At 45.3% G+C, this 27007-nt stretch overlaps 1 protein-coding gene across 1 annotated transcript in view; it reads right to left on the bottom strand.

Annotated features, from left to right (window-relative positions):
* The window catches only part of LOC139546903 (voltage-gated inwardly rectifying potassium channel KCNH7-like), a 118685-nt gene that overhangs the window by 50793 nt on the left and 40885 nt on the right, over nt 1-27007 (bottom strand). Inside the window, exons 4-10 of the mRNA XM_071355832.1 lie at nt 24077-24517; nt 23185-23399; nt 21436-21861; nt 6349-6748; nt 6016-6215; nt 5864-5866; nt 1322-1574 (exon numbers count right to left, since the gene is read on the bottom strand). Of these exons, the coding sequence (XP_071211933.1) occupies nt 1322-1574; nt 5864-5866; nt 6016-6215; nt 6349-6748; nt 21436-21861; nt 23185-23399; nt 24077-24517 (1938 nt within the window). The remainder of the gene's footprint in view (nt 1-1321; nt 1575-5863; nt 5867-6015; nt 6216-6348; nt 6749-21435; nt 21862-23184; nt 23400-24076; nt 24518-27007) is intronic.

The following is a 27007-nucleotide window of genomic DNA, read 5'->3' as shown; positions in this document are numbered from 1 at the left end:
TCTCACACAGAGCCACTTAAAAGAAATGTCAGAGCCTCCATCATGTCTGATGAACAGTCCTAATGCCTTAACAGACAGGACCTTAGGAATGGACGCCTATCTAACTTCTCTAGTCACGGTTCTTGTCTAAATGTGAGAAGTAAAATCATAACCAGGTAAGACAACTGGTATAAAATGCATTCAGGTGCTTACGCTTACGAGGAGAATGTTAAGATTCCGGGTAGCCTAGACTGTTCCAGTCAGTTGTTGGATTTGAACAAGAGGTCTGCTGCAGTCGATCAGTGTTTGAAAAACCACCCATCTTTCCTTTGGGAGGTGGCACTATGTATCCCTGCCTGAGCTGACATCTAGCGCAACATATCTGCAAATATCATACGAGCACGAAAACCCTACATGGTCTAGGACGGAATCATTCGAATCAATAATTCAAATCAACCCGTCCAGCAAACATGCAAAACAAATGACAGCTTTAATTGTATAAACACAGATGAAAGGAATTTTAATATTAATGCTCATGCCAGAGTAAGTGCTCCTGAAACCATTGTTATAAAACTGCCTCACCAACCACAGTTCTCCACTTGGTTGGGTTCTTTCAATACTGCGCTGACAGTACAGTAAGTAGCAATGTGTCTTGTCATGCCTCAAAAAGCTACCAATAAGCGTTAGCATGTTTTCCAATCAGCATTTATAGAGCCTGGAGTTTTCACTGCTCAGATCACATGGTCATGAAAAACTCTTAGCCTTAAAGGAAAACTCCACCCAAAAACTATCTTTAGGTGTTTTTTTCATTGTCCGTTGTTGATATAGTCCCAAAATGTTTTGCTTGTGAGCAATTATGTTTCAAAAATGTTCAAAATACAGAAATACAGCCGGTATGATGCATTTTGTATCATATGATGCTGCGTTTTGCATCATGTGATGCTAAATGCAATATACCCGCTGTGATGCTAAATGTATCTTACCGTCTGTATTTCTGTATTTTGAAAGTTGAAAACTTGATTGCTCACATGCAAAACATTTTGGCACAACGGACAATGAAACTAATTAAACAAATACAAAAATATTGTTTTGGGGTGGAATTTTCCATTAACGACTAGTATATAATTTGTGCCAGGAATTTTTCCTGACCATATGGCAGCAGGTAGCCTAGTGGTTAGAGCATAGGGCCAGTAACCGAAAAGTTGCTGTTCCCTGATAGGCTGTCATTGTAAATAAGATTTTTTTCTTAACTGACTTGCCTAGTTAAATTTAAAAATAAAACAAATATGATCTGACTAGGAAAAAAAACACCAATTTCTATTTATAGTTCAACTGCATTTACCCAGAATGGCCACCACAATGTCATCCTTCAAGATCTCTATGGAGCCCCGAGACAGGAAGTAAAGTGCGGTGAGGACGTCTCCAGAGTGGACCAGGGTGTCCCCTGGGGGGGCGTGGGTGGTCTGGAAGCGCATGGCCAGGGCTCTCAGGCAGCCCTTGGTAGCTCCATGGAAGGCCTTGCAGCTCTCCAACAGATCCTGGTTGAGGTGGAGGCAGATATCTGCCTGAAGACACTCAGGGAATCCTTTTAACACCTACAGTATGTGTGGAGAAATTTAACAATTATAGGATGCAGCCAACGTGGATCACCTCTTGAGTCAGCCAATTGGGTTTTATATATTTGTTTTCATAGTTATGATCACCCTTCTCAAATGGTTACGGGATCTCAAAAGTGTTTTCATCTCCTGGAATTTAAAGTAGGCTACCTGTAGTGACAAAAACAATAAAAGGATATACTTACCTTTACAATAAGTGGGAATGAACCTAGGTTAAACTATTCCTCTGTTGGCCCACATGTAAATTACTATGATGATTAAGTGTTTCAGTGATGTAAAGTGATGCAAATGTAACTACTGTATACACTCACACAGGTTGTTCAGACCTTTTTTCACAATGAAAGATACTGTACGTTTTTATAAACAGGAAGTATCAGTGACGCGCTCAATACGGAAGTGGTCCGATGAAGCGGATGCTAAGCTACCAGACTGTTTCACTAGCACAGACTGGAATATGTTCCAGGATTCATCCGATGGCATTGAGGAGTTTACAAGATCAGTCACCGGCATAATTAATAAGTGCATCGGCGAAGTCGTCCCCAAAGTGACTGTACGTACATATCACAACCAGAAGCCATGGATTACAGGCAACGTCCGCACTTAGCTAAAGGCTAGAGCTGCCGCTTTCAAGGAGCGGGACACTAATCCAGACTCTTATAAGAAATCATGCTACGCCCTCCGACAAACCAACAAACAGGCAACGCGTCAATACAGGACTAAGATTGAATCCTAGTACACCGGCTCTGATGCTCATTGGATGTGGCAAGGCTTGCAAACTATCACAGAGTACAAAGGGAAACCCAGCCGTGAGCTGCCCAGTGACGCAAGCCTACTAGACGAGCTAAATGCCTATGCTTACTATGCTCGCTTTGAGGGAAGCAGCACTGAACCATGTATGAGAGAACCAGCTATTCTGGATGATCACACTCTCCATAGCCAATGTAAGTAAGACATTTTAAACAGATTACCAGGATTGGTACTTGGAGCATGCGCTGACCTGCTGCCAAGTGTCGTCACAGACATTTTCAACCTCTCACTGATCCAGTCTGTAATACCTACATGTTTCAAGCAGACCCCCATAGTCCCTGTGCCCAAGAACGCCAAGGTAACATGTCTAAATGACTATTGCCCCGTAGAACTCACATCTGTAGCCATGAAATGCTTTGAAAGGCTGGTCATGTTTCACATCAACACCATTATACCAGTCACCCTGGACCCACTCCAATTTGCATATCGCCCCAACAGATCCACAGATGACACAATCTCTTGTCATGACTCTCCTGTGAGGATCCAAAGATCCGGTTACAGCTGGATCAGCTCTACAGAGCTCTCTCTCCCTCAGAGAGGGGGGAGGGATTGATGTGGGGGTTTTATGACATCTCACGTCGATCGTAAATTGTAATGCAGCAGACCGACTCCTTTTGGTTTCTAGTTTGGGTGATTGGAATGTCTTTGTGTCTTTAAAAAGAGTTTGCCGCCCAAAACTACAACATAAAACGAAGGACACTGGGACAATATATTTCAACATCCGAATGTTGGGAATAATGAGAGATGGAATATGGAAAATTTATGTCTATTTTGTGATGTCATAAAAAGGATTAGAAAGACGTTATAACAGAAACATTGTAACTTTAAGAGCTTTCACACTGTATATATCAGGTTTACATCTAAATGTTGTAAAAATGATATGATAAAAAAAATATGAGAATACTGTTGTGAAGATAGCAATGTGATTTTAGCCTTCTAAACGAGAATTGTGTTTCATGCAAACTTGGGCATGGCTACTGACGGCCCAAGTGAGCTCAGAGTTCGTGTCAACATGACGGAACACCCTCCAAGACCAGAGTGCTTAAAAGGACTCACTAATGAAATTTATATTAGACCAGAGAACGTGAGGTCATGGCCCACACGTTGAAATGGTTTAAAACTACAAGACCAGACAGCGTGAAGCGGTGGCTACACGGCTGAAAATGGTAAGACCCTCTGAAACTCTTAACGAGTGAAGAAGTTAAAGACCAAACATTCACAGTCTGCATCTGTGTATGTAAAGTAGTCTAGGACATTTGACCAAAGATGAGAGGGAAGGACAGATCCCTCTCACCACCTGAGGTATCTATTCTAATGAACACTACAAGACAGAAAAAGCCTACAACTAAGAAGGACATTGTGACCTCTTGTGGACAACCAGAGACTTACATCGAACCACTTCCCATAGACGGATCGAGTGGTTTCGACAGGGAAATATAATCCACTCGTAAACATATATTGCATTTCTAATCCGAATGAACGGTTGTTAGGGTGCTAAATATTCTGGTTACGGTGAGTGTTGTTTCCAAATGTATGTACATATATGTACATATACATATATGTACATACCCCTCTCTTTCCATTGCGTAACCAAACGGTCATGCTAGTCCACTAGGGACCTGTTTTCATTGTACTATGTATGCAATCAATAACCTATGCTGTGTGTGTTTACGTATTCTGTGTGATGATTTAGTTAGTAAATAAATAATTAAGCCAATTTGTGTATCGCTGATTCAATACTTAGGTTAGGGTTCGTGCAGATACCAAGAATGAGACTGATGAGGTAATAATTAATAATTTACTCTTATTGATGTAAGAGATATTTATATCATCTTTAGAGTTTAAGTCGGGAGATAGTAACTCGGTAAACAACTGTTCCCGTGGTGCCCCAAATTCCTAATGAGTTAATTTAATTAATTAAATTTAATATAGTAATAATTAAACGTGGTAGGTAATTATTTGATTAATAGCAGTCATTACATTAATGATAGTCATGTCACGACCCTCTATTTCCCTCCACACTGCCCTTTCCCACCTGGACAAGAGGAACACCTATGTGAGAACGGTGTTCATTGAATACCTGTACATCTCAGCGTTCAACACCATAGTTCCCTCCAAGCTCATCCCTAAGCTAAGGACCCTAGGACTGAACGCCCCTCTGCAACTGGATCCTGGACTTCCTGACAGGATGCCCCCCAGGTGGTGAGAGTGGGCAACAACACATCTGCCACGCTGAGCCTCAACACAGGGCCCCTCAAGGGTACGTGCTTGGTGGCCGGGCACGACTCCTACACCATCATCAAGTTTGCCGATGACACAACAGTGGTAGGCTTGATCACCCAAAACAATGAGACAGCCTGTAGGGATCCCTAATCCCTGCAGCAATGTTCCAACATCTAGTGGAAAGCCTTCCCAGAAGAGTGGAGACTGTTATAGCAGCAAAGGGGGGACCAACTCCATATTAACACATTGACTCTACTCTGTACCGGAACCCCCTTCATATAGCCTTGCTACTGTTATTTTACTGTTGCCTCTTATATTTCTATAATTCTTTTTTTTAAACTACATTGTTGGTTAAGGGTTGTAAGTAAGCATTTGACTGTAAGGTCTACTACACCTGTTGTACTCGGCACATATGACAAATAGAATTTGATTTGATTCGATTTTGGAATGAGATGTTCGATGAGCAGGTGTCCACATACTTTTGGTCATGCAGTGTAGTTAGTTAAATAATTAACCAAATATTTACCCGGACTATCTGCATTGACCCTTTTTGCACAAACATTTTTGACTCATCACATAACGCTGCTGCTACTGTCACTTTATTACAGTATATGTACATATCTACCTCAATTACCTCGTACCTCTGCACATCGACTCGGTACTGGTACCCCATGTATATCGCCAAGATATCGTTAGTCATTGTGTATTTATTATTATGTGTTTTACTTTTATATTATTTCTCTATTTTCTTACTCTGCTTTGTTGGGAAGGGACCATAAGTAAGCATTTCACTCTTCGTCTACAGCTGTTGTTTACGAAGCATGTGACGAATAAAATTGTATTTGATTTCAAAAGAAGAAAACACTACTATATCCTTTTAGCAAGCTCATGCAGCCACATGCAAGCCAACTTGTGACATATGCCCTTAGCCTCAGCACAAAGCACTCTTGTAATTAGAATCCGGCATGCATGTGGAAGTGCAGTGTTTGGCACACAGAACACAGGAGATGGTATGGAAACTAAAACACTTCACTCAAAAACTGAAAAGAAAAGTGGTGATGATGACAATGACGATGACTATGGTGTTGCTGATTTGTCTTCTGTCTACACATGATGGGCTATTAACGAGATGTTTTGAGAGCCAAATATTATAATATGTTTTGAAAGCCAAACAAAAATGTCAAGGAATTAAGCGAAAATGGAAATGGTTACAGTTCATACTTTCACATAATATGTACCTCCTGTTCTTACCAGCGTAGATGTTATTCCAATCGAAAAGCAGAAATACAAAATAAAACGTTTTTTTTTTAAGCATTTTGCATGAGGATCACATTGGCAAGAAAGAAGATGGAACTAAGTTGGTGTGCTGATTTGAGGTTCTGTTGTTTACCGTGTTCATGTCGATGCCGTTGGTGTAGGTCCAGGAGTGCTGGAAGTACTCCTCCAGTCTCTGCTTTAGCGGGTTGGGGATCTGGTGGAAGCGGATGAACTCTCGAACCCGCAGCATCTGGGTGTGGTACCTGGCCGTGCCAGAGTACAGCCGCTGGATGATGGCTGAGACGTTACCGAAGATGCTGGCATACATGAGGGCTGAACAACACAGACATATATAAAGGCAGGGGTAAGTCACAATGATTTAGTGTTTTCACAATATGCATTGATTTGTACAATCAATCTCGTCAATTTAAGGACAAAAGTTACACAATGAATAGTTCAGACTCACAGCCGATCAGCATGACACAGATGGAGAAGATCTTTTCTGAGTTGGTATTTGGGGAGACATTCCCAAAGCCCACGCTGGTTAGACTGCTGAACGTGAAGTAAAGTGCTGTGACATATTTGTCCTTAATGGAGGGCCCAGAACTAGGGTCACTGTAGTTATACCTCTTGCCAATGGAGACCCCCAGATTGTCGAGCCAACCAATCTTGTGCTCCAGGTAAGGCTTCTCCACATTGCCAATGGCGTACCATATGCAGGCTAGCCAGTGAGCAATAAGTGCAAAGATGCACATGAGTAGCATTAGCACAGCAGCTCCATACTCAGAGTAACGATCCAGTTTCCTGGCCACACGCACCAATCGCAGCAGTCGGGCTGTCTTTAACAGGCCAATCAGAGTGGTGGTCTAAAGAGACAAAACATACGGTGCATATTTAACAAGCACTCCTAGAGACATGATCAGACATTGTGAAATATGTTCCACCTTTTACCAAATAAATACTGAGTGTAAAAAACATTACGAACACCTTCTCTTTCCATGACATAGACTGACCAGGTGAATCCAGGTGAAAGCTATGGTCCCTTATTGATGTCACTTGTTAAATCCACTTCAATCCGTGTAGATGAAGGGGAGGAGACAGGTTAAAGAAGGATTTTTAAGCCTTGAGACAATTGACACATGGATGGGGAAGACAAAATATGTGCCTTTGAACGAGGTATGGTAGTAGGTGCCAGTGGCACCGGTTTGTGTCAAGAACTGCAATGCTGCTGGGTTTTCATGCTCAACCGTTTCCCATGGGTATCAAGAATGGTCCACCACCCAAAGACATCCAACCAACTTGATACAACTGTGGGAAGTATTGGAGTCAACATGGGCCAGCATCCCTATGGAACGCTTTCGACACCTTGTAGAGGTGGGGTGCCACTCAATAATATAAAGGTGTTCCTAGTGTTTGGTATACTCAATGTATTTACTGTATTTTATTTATATGCAAAGTGTGCACTAATTTACAGTATATTAATATCACACAGCTGCATTAAAATATACTTCAGTCCGACAGATGTATTACCAAAGTTAGCTTACACCTCTGCTTTAAAAAAGTCTGGAAAAATAGTCAAATTCACTATTTTAACAGTAATGAGCTTTCTCTGCACTCCTCTCAACAGTATAATTCAAAGACTCTTAATCTTTGCGACTTTCAATGTAATGACTCTCCGGTCAAGGACAAATTAACACGGAGCTGTGATACAAGCAGCCGGCAGATAAATCCTGCTTTATTGAAGTCTGGGTGGGAGGAAGGTAACACAATGAACGATACCTAGGGAGGTTGCTGCTTGCTCTCTCATCAGCAATGGCTACACTTACACAATCGTCCTCTTTAGGGAGATCATTTATTTACCTGACAATTAATATGACCCTGGCTGCCATTCATTATTTTTAGAGGGTCCGTAATTGATAACACTGCCAGTGGTTCTAATGTGCAGTGGGGTCCATAATTATTGGCAACCTTAAAGTGGACATGACATTTAACTACATTGCAGATATTTAACAGAAAATCATATCAGTCAAAAACATCAAATTCCCATTTTTCTTCCTACAAAACCGACTTTTTAAGAGGTTTTAAAAATTGGTTCTATTTGACTCAACATTCCATGACGTATTGTAATGATAGGGCGGTGAGTCAGAAGCAGGTGAAACGTTTTAATAAAACCAAGAACACGACACTAACATAAGGCAGAACACCGATACACAAGAACAATACCAATTGGTGAGTGAACATGGGAGAGTAACATAAAGGAGAGGAAATTATGAAGGTAATGGAGTCCAGGTGTGAATCATAATGAGTAACAGGTGCGCGTAATGATGAATCCCAGGACCGGGGGTTAGTACTCTGGCGACGTCGTACGCCGGAGGGGAGGAGCAGACGAGACAGTACCCCCTCCCCTCTGACGTGCGGCTCCAGCCGCAGGACGACGCCGACCAGGGGGACGACCCCGAGGAGCGGGTTGGTCCGGTTGGCGAAGGTGGAAATCATGATGTTGGGGTCCAGAATGTCCTCCACCGGAACCCAACACCGCTCCTCTGGGCCATACCTCGCCCAGTCCACCAGATACTGGAGCCGACCCCCACGACGTCAGGAGTCCAGTAGGGATCTGACAGCTTATGCCGGCCCCCCCTCGATGTCCAGGAGGTGTGGGCGACAGCATCAGCTAGGGGACCAGGAACCACCGGCCTGAGAAGGGAGACATTTTAAGAGGGTGAGATACGGTAGTGACTGGGTAATTGTATCCTGTGTGTCACCCTCCGGAGAACCTTGAACCGCCCCACAAACTGGGGGCTCAGTTTCTTGCAGGGCAGGCAGAGTGGGGGGTTCCTGGTAGAGAGCCATACGCAATCCCCAGGATGGAACACAGGGGTCTCACTGCGGTGACAGTCTGCCTGTTCCTGCTGACAATGGACGGGAAGCCAAGGTCACTGAGGCACGGGAAGGGGGAAGCGGCAGGAGCTTCCCTGCTGGAGCATTCCGGGGGGACTTGGTTTGAGCACACACGGAACAGGAGTTGACATACCGCGTAACATCCTGCACCAAGGTGGGCCACCAGTATTTCTCAGTGAGGGAATGGATGGTGCGAGAAATACCTGGATATCCAGCGACAACAGCTGTGTGCCCAGGTCAGCAGCCGATCCCTTATCCCTGTGGGAACGTAGATGCGCGTGGGAGGACAATTTCTGCGTGCGGGCTCCCTCTCTAGAGCCTGGCGAATGTACACATCTAAATCCCAAACCACTGGACCCACAACTCGGGAGGATGGGATTATGGTTGCCTTCTGGACAGGACCCTCTCCGAATTGTAGATACGGGACAGGGCATCGGCCATGAGGTTCTTAAAACCTGGGAAATAGGTCACCGTGAAGTCGAACCTGGTGAAGAAGAGGGCCCACCTGGCTTGGTGCGGATTCAATTCTCCTCTCTGTCCGTATGTAAGGTTCCGATGGTCGGTGAGGATGACGAATGGTTCCTTGGCGCCCTCCAGCCAGTGTCTCCACTCCTCTAGTGCCATCTTCACCACCAAGAGCTCCCGATGGCTGACGTCGTAATTCTTCTCTGCGGGGAACAGTTTCTTGGAGAAGAAAGCACAAGGAAACAATTAATGGGTCCCCCTGTCTTTGTGACAAAACTGCCCCCACACCCAACTCCGATGAGTCTACCTCAAACACAAAAGGTATCATGGGATCTGTGTTTCAGTAAGGGGGCGGAGGTGAAACGCCCCTTGAGGAGACGAAAGGCATGGTCAGCTGCTGGAGGCCAATCCAACCTTGAGGAGGGAGGTGAGAGGGGCGGTGACGGCACTGAAGTTCCTGATGAATCGGCGGTAAAAGTTGGCAAACCCCAAAAACCATTGTAACCCCTTGGTGGTTGGGACTGGCCATGACCTTACCGCATCTATCTTCTTGTCCTACATCCTCACTCCCTGCGGGCTGATTTGGTAGCCCAAGCAGGAGACAGCCCTCTGGTGGAATTGGCACTTCTCTGCCTTGACGAACGGGGGGTTAGCCAAGAGGCGTTCCAGGACTGCTAGAACGTGAGTGATGTGATCTTCCAGGTTGGCCGAGAAGATCAGGATGTCATCGATGTAAACAGTCACCTGACGTCCGACCGTGTCCCTGAACACCTCGTTGACAAATGCCTGGAACACTGACGGAGCACTGGCTAAACCAAAGGGCATAACCAAGTACTCGTAGTGACCAGACATCGTGCTGAACGCCGTCTTCCACTCATCCCCTCCCGGATGCGAATGAGATTGTAGGCACTCCGCAGGTCCAGTTTGGTGAAGAACCGGGCCCTGCGGAGCTGCTCGATGGCACCAACGGGAGAGGGTACGATACTTTCCACGGTAATCGATACAAGGGCGTAATCCTCCCTCCTTGGCCACGAAGAAGAAACCAGCCGATGCAGGGGACGTGGACCTGCGGGTGAAACCCTGTTGGAGCGCCTCTTAATTGTAGTCCTCCATGGCCTGGGTCTCAGCCCCTGACAGAGGGTAGATGCGTCTGCGCGGAGGTGTAGCACCGGAAAACAGGTCAATGGCATAGTCCCAGGGGCGATGAGGAGGGAGAGAGGTAGCGCGGGTCTTGGAGAATACCTCCCTTAGATCCTGATATTCCTCCGGGATGTTGGGCTGGAGGGCAACCACAGGACTCTCAACCGACGTGGAACCACAGGGGACAGGGAAGCAGGTATTCCGGCATTCAGGTGACCAGTCGGTGATTCTTATCCCTGACCATGAGATGGTAGGGTTATGGTGCTGAAGCCAAGGTAGGCCGAGGATGATCTTGTGAACTGGTGCACTGGTGATGAAGGGGATGTTTTCCTGGTGATTGGGCTCCACGGTGAGGGTGAGTGGTTGGGTGATGTGTGTGATTGTTCTGGATCCTAGAGGCCGACAATCGAGACCTTGAACCGGAAAAGGAGAGGAGAGCAGGTAGGTAGTAATAATGAGAGAGGAGGCAAGGGTCTGATCCATAGTCCCCCACGGCGCCGGAATCCACTAAAGCTGTAGACACAGGGCATGAGGGACAGTCAGCCAGAGTGAAGGGTACTACAAAGAGTCTAACAGGAAGAACAGTAGATGGAATACTCACTCATGGTTCAGGTGATGTAACATCACGTGACCGTCCCTCTGCTCTAGTGGATCCCTTATTCTGAAGTAACGGACACCGCTGGCGCTTGGGCCCTCCCTGGCCACAGTACAGACAGAGCCCCAGCTGTATCCGTCTGAGTCGTCCGCCGCTGGAAGGCATGTGACCCCTACCTCCATGGGTTCAGGCTCTGATCCGGAACACTCGCCGAAGGAGGGAGAGAAGCGATGAAGATGCCGACGCTCCCGGAGGAGGTTATCCAGATGGATGGCCATCGCAATGAGTGCGTCCAGGGTGAGGGTGTCATCTTGGCAGGCCAGTTCCGTCTAGACCTCCTCACGCAGACCTCTTCTAAATAACGTGCTGAGCGCCTGCTCATTCCATCCACTGGAAGCTGCTACTGTCCGGAAAGTAAGCGCATCCTGCTGGAGCAGACGCTGACCCCCCTCTGCCCTCCGAGGGATGATCAAAAATACATTTAAACAGAGCCATTAACCCCTCATAAGACTCAAGCTCATCCTCTCACCCAGATGGCCGTAGCCCATTCCAATGCCCGCCTAGTCAGCAGAGAAATAACCGTGGCAACCTTAGATCTCTCGGTGGTGGGGGCTACTATCTGATGTGCGAAATAGAGGGAGCACTGAAGGAGGAAGCCACGGCATTTGGATGGTGTTCCGTCATATTTCTCTCCGGGAGGGATAGACGGGCACCGCAGACCTGAGATGCTCGATGGGCTGGTGTGCTGACTCGTTGGGTAGACTGGCTCTAGAATATCCTCCGCTGTTGAGACATTGTAGACTGCACAGAACATCTTCCATGGCCGTCCCCAGTTGAGCCAGCTGATCATGGTGTTGATGAAGAAGGTAACCTTGTTCATTGATCGTCTGGGAAATGTCCGGTTGTCCTGCTGCTTCCATTCCAAATTTTGAGTTGGTATTCTGTAATGATGGGGCGGTGAGTCGGAAGCAGGTGCAACGTTTTAATAAAACCAAGAACACGCCACTAACATAAGGCAGACCGCCAATACACAGGAACAATACCAACTGGTGAGTGAACATAGAGTGTGACAAATAAAGTGACATATAAAGGGGAGGAAAGGATGAAGGTAATGGAGTCCAGGTGTGAATCATAATGATTAACAGGTAATGATGAGTGCCAGGTGTGCGTAATGATGAATCCCAGGGCCGGTGGTTAGTACTCTGGCAACATCGTACGCCGGAGGGGAGGAGCTGGAGCAGACGTGACACGTACACTAATGCATTGTTGGCAGAATAGATGGATGCAGTATAATGCATTATTAATATAATTCACCAATACATTTCTTATTGGTAGTTTCTTATTGGTAGTCCAAAAAATATTGTTATTAGGTTGTAAATCACAGCTGGCCTGGTACATTGTTTGCTGCCTCCATTCGGGATCCACTGTTTCAGTTTACATGATTACATTTTTAGGACAAAAACGGATGAATGTAACTAACTCTGGGAATGTCAATACAATCAAACTAACAAGGGCAATGATCACAAGTCAGTCATAACGTGGCAAATAGGTTAGCGTATCTATTTATGTAGCAAGCAAGTAACAGTCAGTATCTGGTGTGGCCACCAGCTGCATTAAGTACTACAGTGCATCTCCTCCTCATGGACTGCAGCAGATTTGCCAGTTCTTGCTGTGAGATGTTACCCCACTCTTTCATCAAGATACCTGCAAGTTCCCGGACATTTCTGGGTGGCCCTAGCCCTCACCCTCCGATCCAACAGTTCCCAGACGTAGTCAATGGGATTGAGATCCGGGCTCTTCGCTGGCCATGGCAGAACACTGACATCCTGTCTTGCAGGAAATCACGAGCAGAACGAGCAGTATGGCTGGTGGCATTGTCATGCTGGATGGTCAAGTCAAGATGAGCCTGCAGGAAGGGTACCACATGAGGGAGGAGGATGTCTTCCCTGTAACACACAGCGTTGAGATTGCCTGCAATGACAACAAGCTCAGTCCGATGATGCTGTGACACACCTCCCCAGACCATGACGGACCCCTCCACCTCCAAATCGATTCCGCTCCAGAGTACAGGCCTCGGTATAACGCTCATTCCTTCGACGATAAACGCGAATCCGACCATCACCCCTGATGAGACAAAACCGCGACTCGTCAGTGAAGAGCACTTTTTGCCAGCGATGGTAGGTTTGTGCCCATAGGCGACATTGTTGCCGGTGATGTCTGGTGAGGACCTTACAACAGGCCTACAAGCCCTCAGTCCAGCCTCTCACAGCCTATTGCGGACAGTCTGAGCACTGCTGGAGGGATTGTGCGTTCCTGGTGTAACTCGGGCAGTTGTTGGTACCATCCTGTACCTGTCCCGCAGGTGTGATGTTCGGATGTACCGATCCTGTGCAGGTGTTGCTACACGTGGTTTGCCACTGCGAAGACGATCCGCTGTCTTTCCTGTCTCCCTGTAGCGCTGTCTTAGGCGTCTCACAGTACGGACATTGCAATTTATTTCCCTGGCCACATCTGCAGTCCTCATGCCTCTTTGCAGCATGCCTAAGGCATGTTCACACAGATGAGCAGGGACCCTGGGCATCTTTCTTTTGGTGTTTTTCAGAGTCAGTAGAAAGGCCTCTTTAGTGTCCTAAGTTTTCATAACTGTGACCTCAATTGCCTACCGTCTGTAAGCTGTTAGTGTCTTAACGACCGTTCCACAGGTGCATGTTCATTAAATGGGAAACTGTGTTTAAACCCTTAACAATGAAGATCTGTAAAGTTATTTGGATTTTTACAAATGATCTCTGAAGACAGGGTCCTGAAAAAGGGACGTTTATTTTTTTGCTGAGTTGATATTTTATGCTACAATTATTATTTTTTATTTCCTCCATACATAATCTTTCCAAATCCTTGATGTCCTTTGTTTGCACTTATGGAGTACACTCTTCAATTCAAACCACAGGTTTTCAATGGTGTTAAAGTCAGGAGACTGAGATAACTATTTCAAATGGTTGACTTTGTGGTCAATTAACAATTTATTTTTGGATTTTGATTAGCGCTTGGGGTTATTGTCTTGCTGGAAGATCCACTTGCAGGCAAGTGTCAGCCTCATGGCAGAGGCAACGAAATTTTGGGCAAAAATGTTCTTGTACTTGTAAAGTTCATGATGTCGTTGACCAAAAGCAGGGTTGCACAACCCTCTTCCTGGAGATCTACCGTCCTGTGGGTTTTCAGTCCAACCCTAATGTAACACAACTGATTCTACTAATTAGCTGCTCAGCAAGACCTTAACTAGCTGAATCAGATACGCTAAATTAGGTTTGGATTGAAAACCTACAGGACAGTAGATCTCCAGGAAGAGGGTTGGGCAGTCCTGACCTAAAGGATAAGTTTGTGTTTTTACAACCAAATCTAAATGTTTTATGTAAATGGAATGTTTTTTGAGATTGTTTTTGAGATTTCACTTGTTTACCCCTACCAGCAATTCCCTTCCCCATCCTCATTGTGCTGCTCAAGCTGTTTCCCCTATCCAGCTGTTCCATTCTCTATGTAGCCTGCAACTAGAATGAACAGAGAGGTATCGCTCAAGTCACAACAAAATGGTATATAACGTTGCAGATAAAGTTTGGAATGACACAATTTCATGTGTATACCATCTAAAGACCTGCATAACATTACTGAAATCAAAACAAATCAAATTGTATTTGTCACATGCGCCGAATACAACAGGTGTAGACCGTACAGTGAAATGCTTACTACAAGCCCTTAACCAACAAAGCAAAAAAAAAAGAATAAGAAGTAAAAATAACAAATATTTAAAGAGCAGCAGTAAAATAACAATAGAATGGCAATAAACATGGGGTACCGGTGCAGAGTCAATGTGCGGGGGCACTGGTAAGTTGAGGTAATTGAGGTAATAAGTACATGTAGGTTGAGTTATTAAAGTGACTTTGCATAGATAATAACAGAGAGTAGCAGCAGCGTAAAAAGGGGTGCGCGGGGGGGGGGGGCAATGCAAATAGTCTGGGTAGCCATTTGATTATACATTCAGGAGTCTTATGGCTTGGGGGTAGAAGCTGTTTAGAAGCCTCTTGGACCGCTTGCCATGCGGTAGCAGAGAGATCAGTCTATGACTAGGGTGGCTGGAGTCTTTGACAATTGTATGGGCCTTCTTCTGACACCGCCTGGTATAGAGGTCCTGGATGGCAGGAAGCTTGGCCCCAGTGATGTACTGGGCCATACGCACTACCCTCTGTAGTGCCTTGCAGTCGGAGACCAAGCAGTTGCCATATCAGGCAGTGATGCAACCAGTCAGGAAGCTCTCGATGGTGCAGCTGTCAACCTTTTGAGAATCTGAGGACCCATGCCAAATCTTTTCAGTCTCCTGAGGGGGAATAGGTTATGTCTTGCCCTCTTCACCACTGTCTTGGTGTGCTTGGACGATGTTAGTTTGTTGGTGATGTGGACACCAAGGAGCTTGAAGCTCTCTACCTGCTCCACTACAGCCCCGTCGATGAGAACGGGGGGTTGCTCGCTCCTCCTTTTCCTGTAGTCCACAATTGAGGGAGAGGTTGTTGTCCTGGCACCACACGGCCAGGTCTCTGACCTCCTCCCTATAGGCTGTCTTATCGTTGTCGGTGATCAGGCCTACCACTGTTGTGTCATCGGCAAACGTAATGATAGTGTGTACTCAGCCCTCACCCATGACTGCGTGGCCATGCACGTCTCCAACTCAATCATCAAGTTTGCAGACGACACAACAGTAGTGGGCCTGATCACCAACAATGATGAGACAGCCTACAAGGAGGAGGTGAGAGCACTCGGAGTGTGATGTCAGGAAAACAACCTCTCACTCAGCATTAACAAAACAAAGGAGATGATCGTGGACTTCAGGAAACAGCAGAAGGAGCACCTCCCTATCCACATCGAAGGGACAGCAGTGTAGAAGGTGGAAAGTTGGGCGTACACATCACAGACAAACTGAAATGGTCCACACACACAGACAGTGTGGTGAAGAAGGCGCAACAGCGCCTCTTCAACCTCAGGAGGCTGAAGAAATTTACCTTGTCACCCAAAACCCTGGCACACTTTTACAGATGCACAATCGAGAGCATCCTGTCGGGCTGTATCACACCCTGGTACGGCAACTGCACCGCCCTCAACCGCAAGGCTCTCCAGAGGGTGGTGTGGTGTGGCAAACTACCTGCCCTCCATGACACCTACAGCACCCGATGTCACAGGAAGGCCCAAAATATTTTTTTTAAATGGAAGTGTACATGTACATGTACAGTACATGCTGCGCAACGAAGATGAGGAAGTGAAACGCTTGTTGGGGTAAGTTTCTCAGACACAAGTGAAATTGAGAAAAAAGGTGTCTGGACCTTTCTATAATATGCCATTTATATATAAAAAATTTGATTTGGTTGTAAAAAAGCTAAATTGTCTTTTAACAACGGCCCCAGAACCAGTGGACGCAAAATAGCCTTATCACATCAAAAATCTACCATCATTTGTTACCATAGGTATGAGGTACTTTTCTGCATATGCTTGTTTTTCAACACCAAATCCACCATTGGTGTGCAAGGGCAAAGAGCTGTATTTTCATGTTATCTGACCATACAGTAGCAATGCCTGGAGCTTGATAAGCGGCATTGGCACTTTGATTGGACCCGGTGCGATGGTCAGATGACATGCAAATAGAGCTCTTTGGCCAAGCACACCAGTGGTGGGTTTGGTGTTGAAAAACAAAAGCATATGCAGAAAAGTACCTCATACCTACAGTACTTGTTAAACAATATATATATTTTAGAATACAACATAGCTCAGTATTTGATTTGGATTTTATAGTATTCTTTCCTAATCTATATCAAGGGTGCCAATAATTATGGACCCCACTGTATGTGTAGATGAGACTTTGGTGTGTGGCTGTGGGAATGTATGTTTGTTGAATGGGTAGAAATGTCATTGTTGATGCTGCAATTATGTGAAACAGATCAAATTGAAACATTGAATGAGCAGCTGTCAAGTCTGGACATTCTTTGATGCTTTCTGTAGCAGTACTCGGCTGAGGAACATAGAGTACATGTACAGCATGTCTTTCTAGCACTGTGCTCATGTACATATCCCTGCCTGGCCCCATTTAGCTGTTTGATCTAGCTCCACATAGCTAGGGCTTATAATAGCATTACAGGTCCTTTACCAATAGAAAATAGCCTCCTCAAAGAACTATTCAGGGGATACAAGACAGGCAGAAACACACAACTTTCTTTCAAGCTATTCCCATTGAGCAAAAGCTTGTTACTAAGTACAAGTACAAATATATGTACGTAATATTAATAAAAAATGAATTACTAATTTAGTTAAAAGGAAACAACGGTCAGTGTATTCTTTTTTTTTTTGCAGAGCATACTACCACATTTTCCTACACAATAATACATGTAAAAATACAGTCTTGTCCAAAAGTCTTGAGAATGACTCAAATATTAATTTTCACAAAGTCTGCTGCCTCAGTTTGTATGATGCCAATTTGCATATACTCCAGAATGTTATGAAGAGTGATCAGATGAATTTCAATTAATTGCAAAGTCCCTCTTTGCCATGCAAATGAACTGAATCCCCCAAAAACATTTCCACTGCATTTCAGCCTGCCACAAAAGGACCAGCTGACATCATGTCAGTGATTCTCTCGTTAACACAGGTGTGAGTGTTGACGAGGACAAGGCGGGAGATAACTCTGTCATGCTGATTGAGTTTGAATAACAGACTGGAAGCTTCAAAAGGAGGGTGGTGCTTGGAATCATAGTTCTTCCTCTGTCAACCATGGTTACCTACAAGGAAACACGTGCCGTCATCATGGCTTTGCACAAAAAGGGCTTCACGGGCAAGGATATTGCTGCCAGTAAGATTGCACCTAAATCAACCATTTATCAGATCATCAAGAACTCCAAGGAGAGCGATTCAAATGTTGTGAAGAAGGCTTCAGGGTGCCCAAGAAAGTCCAGCAAGCGCCAGGACCGTCTCCTAAAGTTGATTCAGCTGCGGGATCGGGGCACCACCAGTACAGAGCTTGCTCAGGAATGGCAGCAGGCAGGTGTGAGTGCATCTGCACGCACAGTGAGGCGAAGACTTTTGGAGGATGGCCTGGTATCAAGAAGGGCAGCAAAGAAGCCACTTCTATCTAGGAAAAACATCAGGGACAGACTGATATTCTGCAAAAGGTACAGGGATTGGACTGCTGAGAACTGGGGTAAAGTAATTTTCTCTGATGAATCCCCTTTCCGATTGTTTGGGGGATCCGGAAAAAAACTTGTCCGGAGAAGTCAAGGTGAGCGCTACCATCAGTCCTGTGTCATGCCAACAGTAAAGCATCAAATCAAATCAAATTTTATTTGTCACATACACATGGTTAGCAATGCGTCCCGACTACTGTCCCGTCGATGTGGATAGGGGGGTGCTCCCTCTGCTGTTTCCTGAAGTCTACGATTATCTCCTTTGTTTTGTTGACGTTGAGTCTGAGGTTATTTTCCTGACACCACACTCCGAGGACCCTCACCTCCTCCCTGTAGGCCGTCTCGTTGTCGTTGGTAATCAAGCCTACCACTGTAGTGTCGTCTGCAAACTTGATGATTGAGTTGGAGGCGTGCATGGCAACACAGTCGTGGGTGAACAGGGAGTACAGGAGAGGGCTCAGAACGCACCCTTGTGGGGGCCCAGTGTTGAGGATAAGCGGGGTGGAGATGTTGTTACCTACCCTCACCACCTGGGGGCGGCCCGTCAGGAAGTCCAGTACCCAGTTGCACAGGGCGGGGTCGAGACCCAGGGTCTCGAGCTTGATGACGAGTTTGGAGGGTACTATGGTGTTAAATGCTGAGCTGTAGTCGATGAACAGCATTCTCACATAGGTATTCCTCTTGTCCAGATGGGTTAGGGCAGTGTGCATTGTGGTTGCGATTGCGTCGTCTGTGGACCTATTGGGGCGGTAAGCAAATTGGAGTGGGTCTAGGGTGTCAGGTAGGGTGGAGGTGATATGGTCCTTGACTAGTCTCTCAACGCACTTCATGATGACGGAAGTGAGTGCTACGGGGCGGTAGTCGTTTAGCTCAGTTACCTTAGCTTTCTTGGGAACAGGAACAATGGTGGCCCTCTTGAAGCATGTGGGAACAGCAGACTGGGATAAGGATTGATTGAATATGTCCGTAAACACACCAGCCAGCTGGTCTGCGCATGTTTTGAGGACGCGGCTGGGGATGCCGTCTGGGCCTGCAGCCTTGTGAGGGTTAACACGTTTAAATGTTTTACTCACGTCGGCTGCAGTGAGTCAGTGGCACTGTATTGTCCTCAAAGCGAGCAAAGAAGTTGTTTAGTCTGTCTGGGAGCAAGACATCCTGGTCCGCGACGGGGCTGGTTTTCTTTTTGTAATCCGTGATTGACTGTAGACCCTGCCACATACCTCTTGTGTCTGAGCCGTTGAATTTTGACTCTACTTTGTCTCTATACTGACGCTTAGCTTGTTTGATTGCCTTGCGGAGGGAATAGCTACACTGTTTGTATTCGGTCATGTTTCCGGTCACCTTGCCCTGGTTAAAAGCAGTGGTTCGCGCTTTCAGTTTCGCGCGAATGCTTCCATCAATCCACGGTTTCTGGTTTGGGAATGTTTTAATAGTTGCTGTGCGTACGACATTGCTGATGCACTTGCTAATAAACTCGCTCACCGAATCAACGTATTCGTCAATGTTGTTGTTTGACGCAATGCGGAACATATCCCAATCCGCGTGAACGAAGCAATCTTGAAGCGTGGAATCAGACCTGAGCGCGGGAGCTTCCTGTTTTAGTCTCTGCATCCTGAGACCATTCATGTGTGGGGTTGCTTCTCAGCCAAGGGAGTGGGCTCACTCACAATTTTGCCTAAGAACACAGCCATGAATAAAGAATGGTACCAACACATCCAGGAACAGTTTGGTGACGAACAATGCCTTTTCTAGCATGATGGAGCACCTTGCCACAAGGCAAAAGTGATAACTATGTGTCTCGGGGAACAAAACATCGATATTTTGGGTCCATTGCCAGGAAACACCCCAGACCTTAATCCCATTGAGAACTTGTGGTCAATCCTCAAGAGGCGGGTGGAAAAACAAAAACTCACAAATTCTGACAAACTCCCAGCATTGATTATGCAAGAATGGGCTACCATCAGTCAGGATGTGGCCCAGAAGTTAATTGACAGCATGCCTGGGCGGATTGCAGAGGTCTTGAAAAAAGAAGGGTCAACACTGAAAATATTGATTCTTTGCATCAACTTCATGTAATTGTCAATAAAAGCCTTTGACACTTATGAAATGCTTGTAATTATACTTCACTATTCCATAGTAACATCTGACAAAAATATCTAAAGACACTGAAGCAGCAAACTTTGTGGAAATTAATATTTGTGTCATTCTCAAAACTTTTGGCCACGACTGTACATTGCAAAGTCTCAAGTCTACAAAAAATATTACTGGAATACCTACAGTGGAATAAAAACAATACTATGTTATGTATAGTGTGTTGTGCAGCCAGCAGGGTATAAGCAACTGAAGCATGGCGGAGAACTTAAACACAGCGCAGGAGCCTGCTGGCTTGGATACAAACCTCCCTGATCATTATTGTCTTAGACAAAAACCGTGCTTTGAAAGGGCAAATATGTGAATCCATTAACACTTGCAGGTTGTGACAAAATAGCTCCCTACACCTGGTTGCGGTTGGTCAATAAAGTAAACGAATATAAATGCTCAACAATTACCCTTAAATAAGCTGTAGCTCTACAGTACTAAAGATCCTGTTTCAATTTAATCCAAAACATACATTAAAAAAATTATTTGAAGGTAAAAAATTGGAGACAAACCTTGGTGGCAAACCTTGGTGGCATAGATAGAAGACAATGGGGGTAAATTTAACATTGAACGGTTTTTAGTTTATTACACTGGTTTTTATTTTGGTTTGTTGTCAATATTCAGTATGACTCAGCAGCAGTAGAATAGGTGATTATGCTTTATAAGCACAAGCTGTCTCTCATGTTCTGGTGTGCCAACAAAGCATGATAAAGCGCTGAAGTGGCTCCAGACCCTGAAGGGATATTCCCTCATAAATAAACAAGCCAGCCTGCCTCCCAATGGGCCTTTCACATCTGCATGTAAGCTGTGCACACAGCGCTGCTGACTCTCCCTTCATTTAAATGCATCATTGATTGCCATTTGTATGCCATTAATCCACGTAAATGGATTTTGAATGACGGCCATTCAGAAGAAAAAAAAGGCAACATGCAATTTAATACAGTAATCCTTTCAGAGATGAGACAGAGAAATGCAGGCTTTAAGTAGTGGCCCGTAAAACTGAGCTTAGTAAATGGGAAAAGAATGGGAGCACTGCTAAAGTGATATGCAATAAACCACCCAGAGAGAAAAACACAGGGAAAGACATGCATTAGGGATGACTTACTTCATCTGATCCTGAACCGAAGATAAGCAGGTCAAAGGGGATCGCAGCCACCATGTCTATAAGGAACCAGCCTTTGAAGTATTGAATGGCGATCTTCCCTGGTTGGCTGACCACTTCCTCGTTCAGGTTCACGTAGGTGGTCCGGAAGTTGATAACAATGTCAACGATGAACATGATGTCCACCATGAAATCCACCACGTTCAGGGGATTGCAGGAGTATCCACACTCGCGCCTCATTTGCTCCTCGCGGTCATTGAGTAGGAAAGCAGCAGAGTAGGGAGTAAGGATGGCTGTATAGATGACCAGCAGCAGGATGAGCCAGTCCCACATAGCTTTGAAGGGACTGTAGTGGAGGATGGTGAATCTGTCCATGCGTGGAGTCTGGAGCTTGTATTCCGGAAGGACATCAGCGCCAAGTGACAGTACCTGTAGTAGCAGAGCGAGAAGAGGGGACAGCAACCACTAAGAGCACTAATTAACTAGGTTTCTGATAGAAATCAAGTTTTACTCTGTAGATATGAGTGTCAAGCTTTTGTCGGAATGGCAAAACATTAATCTGACAGTTTTACCAGAGTCTGCTTTTAACTCACTTGACTCAGCTAACCTGAGAGTAAATGCTGCACAGTCCTCTCCTCTCAATTGACAGACATGACAATTGCCCCTGTCTTGGGATGTGAATCACGTGACTTCCAATATAGATGTGTTCCACAGGATCACTGCCTTACCGTCTCACATTCTGGCAGTAAGTAGTAGTAAATTCATCTATTGATTTAGATTAATTTGATATGATATGATAGTATTGAAGGAGGATAATCTGGTAACGTGTCCTAGCTGTACATCTTTTGATAAGACTACTTTATGCTCTTTTTTAGACATTTGTAGTGCTCGATTCATAACGGTGGTATAGATACAACAGACAGTGTCCAACATTCAACAGCTTGGTTAACATCTCTGTAAGCTTTTCTCCATGGTTGGACTCTATGGCTTGTTATGGTTATTCAAGCAATGTTGTAATCTAACAGCCAGTGAGTACGTGGCTTTCTGGATCTCTGGATCTTAATGAGCTCTGACAGGCTATCTAGGAAAGACCTATCTGCTGATAAATAGTGCAGGAGAAATTATGAGGCCAGAGGGTTTGTTTTCTGTTGTCTCAGCACATCCACAAGAAGAATTATGGATTCTTCATTGCATCCCGACAGCTACTGATGTGAAAAACCCATTGAATGGCCAACTCAAGGTACAGCAACACAGAAATAGAGAGTTCAGTAGGATGATGGCTGTATTTATGAGTGAGAATGGCTTGTCCCTTCTATAGATTGTCATTGTCAGAAGTGCTTTGTTTTCACCTGTCAAAGAAGGTCTGAGTTTACGGGAAAGCTTGGTTTTCTATCCTACAGACTGTGCTGAGGTTTGACACTGACATTAATGAGACGACAGTCACTGTACAGTGGTTAGTTGTTCTAGGCACAAGCAGAAGAGTTTCTGCTACACACTACACTGCTGGACTTGTTTTTCCACAGAGCACAAACCTCAATTCATTGAGGATGCCCAAGCAGCCATTAGCGCAAAAAAATAATCATATGTGTCAGGCATTCATTAGGTACATGTCTTATTTTCTGCATGATGTAACAGGAAAGTTGTACGAAAAAATAAAAAATATATTTTAATGTGATTATACCAACAAATGTTAATGATTATACCAACACAGTCAAATGTGGCTTTCCATACAAATGGCGTCAACTGTCTCACCTGTGTGACTTTTTCAGTGACGTTGTGCGTTCTGTCCTTGACCTTGGGTGCTATGATAGTGTTTTCTGACGATGGAGGAGATTGTGCCTTATTTTCGTTATTCCGCTCTGCGAAGTTGAGCGCAATCAGCGGGATCTTGTTGATGGTGCTGTACTTGTTGATGTTGGACTCCGAGGTGGAGCCCAGCAAACTGGACTTGAAATGATTGAACGGACCTGGAACGTGAAGAAAACCCAAAGGAATTGACTATGGAGAGAGAGGTGGTAATACAGTACAGCACAGCTCTAGTAAAGAGCATGCAGTAGTATTCATGGGAAGCGGACAGAGCTGACCCCCCCCCCCCCCCCCCCAATAAAACAACATGGCTGTCTTTCATGCAGGTGTTGGGTGGGGATGGCAATATTAGCAATCAGTTGAGGCAGCAGGCTTCCATTCAGGGGGTGTTGATCAATCATCAAAATACATTTAAAATAAGCTGACATGACAAAAACGTCACCACACCTAAATGTCTAAGTCACAACACATTCTCAAGTGCAGCACTTCCATTGAGAGTAGAATTTCAGGGCGAAATAATCATAATTGAGGGCAATTGCCTTGATTAGGATACATGCTTCAAACAGTCCAGTGCACATCAAGCATGGTCAGAGAACACATCGTTACCTCTGATATAGCGACCATTGTCTAAAAGCAGCATTATATAGGTGAGAGGAAGAGAGAAATACATAGTACTGTGGATGCAGATAATGCTGACATAAATCTGTAATAGCATACTATCATACACAATTATTGAGCAAGGAGCACTCTCAATTCACAAAGATGACAATAGCTCTGTCCCCATTCTAAATCTAGGTACCACAAGGCTTTCATTAGACATTTCATTATCCTACTTTACCTTCACTTGCGTGTCGGTCCCTGAACATGCTCTTGGAGTTGCTGAAGCCTTCTATGTCGTGGACGGAGGACGCTCGCCTCATGCTGCTCCCGCTGATGCTGCCTCTGGAGATGGTGTGTGCCAGGCAGGTGGTGGACTGGTGCGCCTCTGTCTGGTACAGCCTGTCCCACGGGTACTGCTTGGGAGAGGAGTGGCTCAGGGGTCCGGGTCCATGCAAACTGGCCTGGGAGGAGTGGTGGCTGGAGCTGATGAGGGCCCGTGTGTCTTTGGCATTGGTGGGGCTGCAGTTTTCCTTGGTCGGAGGCGACTGGAAATTGGTCAGAGCCACCGAGGAGGAGGGTGAGTCCACCATGACGGCATCTGGGTCCTCTTGTGGAAGAGACTGTTTGTTGGAGACCAGACTCAAGGCAGCCTGGCGGAATCGGAAGAATCGTCCCTTTCCTAAACAACAGAAAATGTTGGACGTGTTTATTCCTGCAGTAAACAATCAGCTGAAGAAGTGACACAAAAGTATGATTTTTGACTTGAAAACAAAATGTCAAGGATCTAAATCACAAGCAATGGGAACAACTCTTCGGTCAATTCAGTCACATTTTCAATTCATGCTAATCTCATTACCGTTCTTTGAGTTGGAAGGTGCACTTTCATTTCTCTGACTGTGTGGAATTCTATAATCAGATTACCTTATATGTGTGCATGATCAAACAGGGAAAGGTAAGCAGGAGAATCAACCTTTTAATCCAATGGCATTCAGTGGTACGTGACTGAATCACCTTGGTTGGCTCATTACCCCTCGGTACATAGTGTGCATACATATATGTAGTGTTCTGTCTTCTTTGATGATTCATTAATTCAACTTTGATCAACTTTGTACACCGCATGGTATCATTATCCATCATACCGCGTTCAAGTCGAAACACTTAACGGAAAAGGATTCTCCTTCCTTAATTTTTTTTAAATTTAATTAAATTTTAAATTTTTATAAATTTTACCCCCTTTTCTCCCCAATTTTCGTGGTATCCAATCGCTAGTAATTACTATCTTGTCTCATCGCTACAACTCCCGTACGGGCTCGGGAGAGACGAAGGTCGAAAGCCATGCGTCCTCCGAAGCACAACCCAACCAAGCCGCACTGCTTCTTAACACAGCGCGCCTCTAACCCAGAAGCCAGCCGCACCAATGTGTCGTAGGAAACACCGTGCACCTGGCCCCCTTGGTTAGCACGCACTGCGCCCGGCCCGCCAGAAGAGTCGCTGGAGCGCGATGAGACAAGGATATCCCTACCGGCCAAACCCTCCCTAACCCGGACGACGCTAGGCCAATTGTGCGTCGCCCCACGGACCTCCCGGTCGCGGCCGGCTGCAAAAGAGCCTGGGCGCGAACCCAGAGACTCTGGTGGCGCAGCTAGCGCTGCGATGCAGTGCCCTAGACCACTGCGCCACCCGGGAGGCCCCTCTCCTTCCTTAATTTAACTGAGAGAGATGGTGTGTCCTGTCCAGTATCCCATCTCATGTGTGCCCACTGTCCAGTAAGATCTTCAGAGAGGACACACAGGCACATTATAGACGGGAGGGAACTGTAGTTTGGGAGATGGGAGGGAACTGTAGTTTGGGATCATTAGCAATAGAAGAAGGGTTGAAAATGAGCCCCAGGCTCACTCATAAATATGAGGCAGCCATCATTCAGCACCCTCCTTACATAATGTTACTGCCATCTGTTTCCATTCTCCGGGCCACATGAGCTGATGTTACAACAACCCTAACACACAATAAAGCCATCACACTCAACAGGGCTCCTGGACAGGCCTCTGAAATATCCCCTAATGGCAGGAGGTCTGCAATTTACATAGTGATACATGACTCAGTGTCTATATTGTAGGTGTTTCCGTTTACAATCATATTAGATGCCTGAGGGAAGTAGGCGGAAGAGGGAAGACTTCTGAAGTTCTGCTTGTTTCGACTGCCCCTAAAAACCAACTAATCCCTTTCAAAAGAGCCTACAGTTGAAGTCGGAAGTTTACATACACCTTAGCCAACTACATTTAAACTCGGTTTTTCACAATTCCTGACATTTGATCCTAGTAAAAATGCCCTGTCTTAGGTCAGTTAGGATCACCACTTTATTTTAAGAATGTGAAATGTCAGATTAATAGTAGAGAGAATGATTTATTTCAGCTTTAATTTCTTTCATCACATTCCCAGTGGGTCAGAAGTTTACATACACTCAATTAGTATTTGGTAGCATTGCCTTTAAATTGTTTAACTTGTGTCAAACGTTTCGGGTAGCCTTCCACAAGCTTCCCACAATAAGTTGGGTGAATTTTGGCCCATTCCTCCTGACAGAGCTGGTGTAACTGAGTCAGGTTTGTAGGCCTCCTTGCTCTCACACACTTTTTCAGTTCAGCCCACAAATTTTCTATGGGATTGAGGTCAGGGCTTTGTGATGGCCACTCCAATACCTTGACTTTGTTGTCCTTAAGCCATTTGCCACAACTTTGGAAGTATGCTTGGGGTCATTGTCCATTTGGAAGACCCATTTGCAACCAAGCATTAACTTCCTGACTGATGTCTGAAGATGTTGCTTCAATATATCCATATAATTTTCCTTCCTCATGAAGCCATATATTTTGTGAAGTGCACCAGTCCCTGCTGCAGCAAAGCACCCCCACAACATGATGCTGCCACCTCCGTGCTTCACGGTTGGGATGGTGTTCTTCGGATTTGCCACCTATAAATAAAATTCTAGGTGGCAAAGCTAAAAGGGGAGAAGATGCGGAGAAAAAAGAAGGATTGGATCCTGAAAAAGTGGCCACAATAACTGGTGAGTAGATTTTGTTCATCGGTTTTCAGCCCCTATGCTATGAGACTCGAAATTGAGCTCAGCTGCATCCTGTTTCCATTGATCATCCTTGAAAGTTCCTATACCTTAATT

This window comes from Salvelinus alpinus, chromosome 20, assembly GCF_045679555.1.
Source record: "Salvelinus alpinus chromosome 20, SLU_Salpinus.1, whole genome shotgun sequence".
Classification (NCBI taxonomy): Eukaryota; Metazoa; Chordata; class Actinopteri; order Salmoniformes; family Salmonidae; genus Salvelinus; species Salvelinus alpinus.
This window is presented reverse-complemented; position numbering and strand designations above follow the sequence as displayed.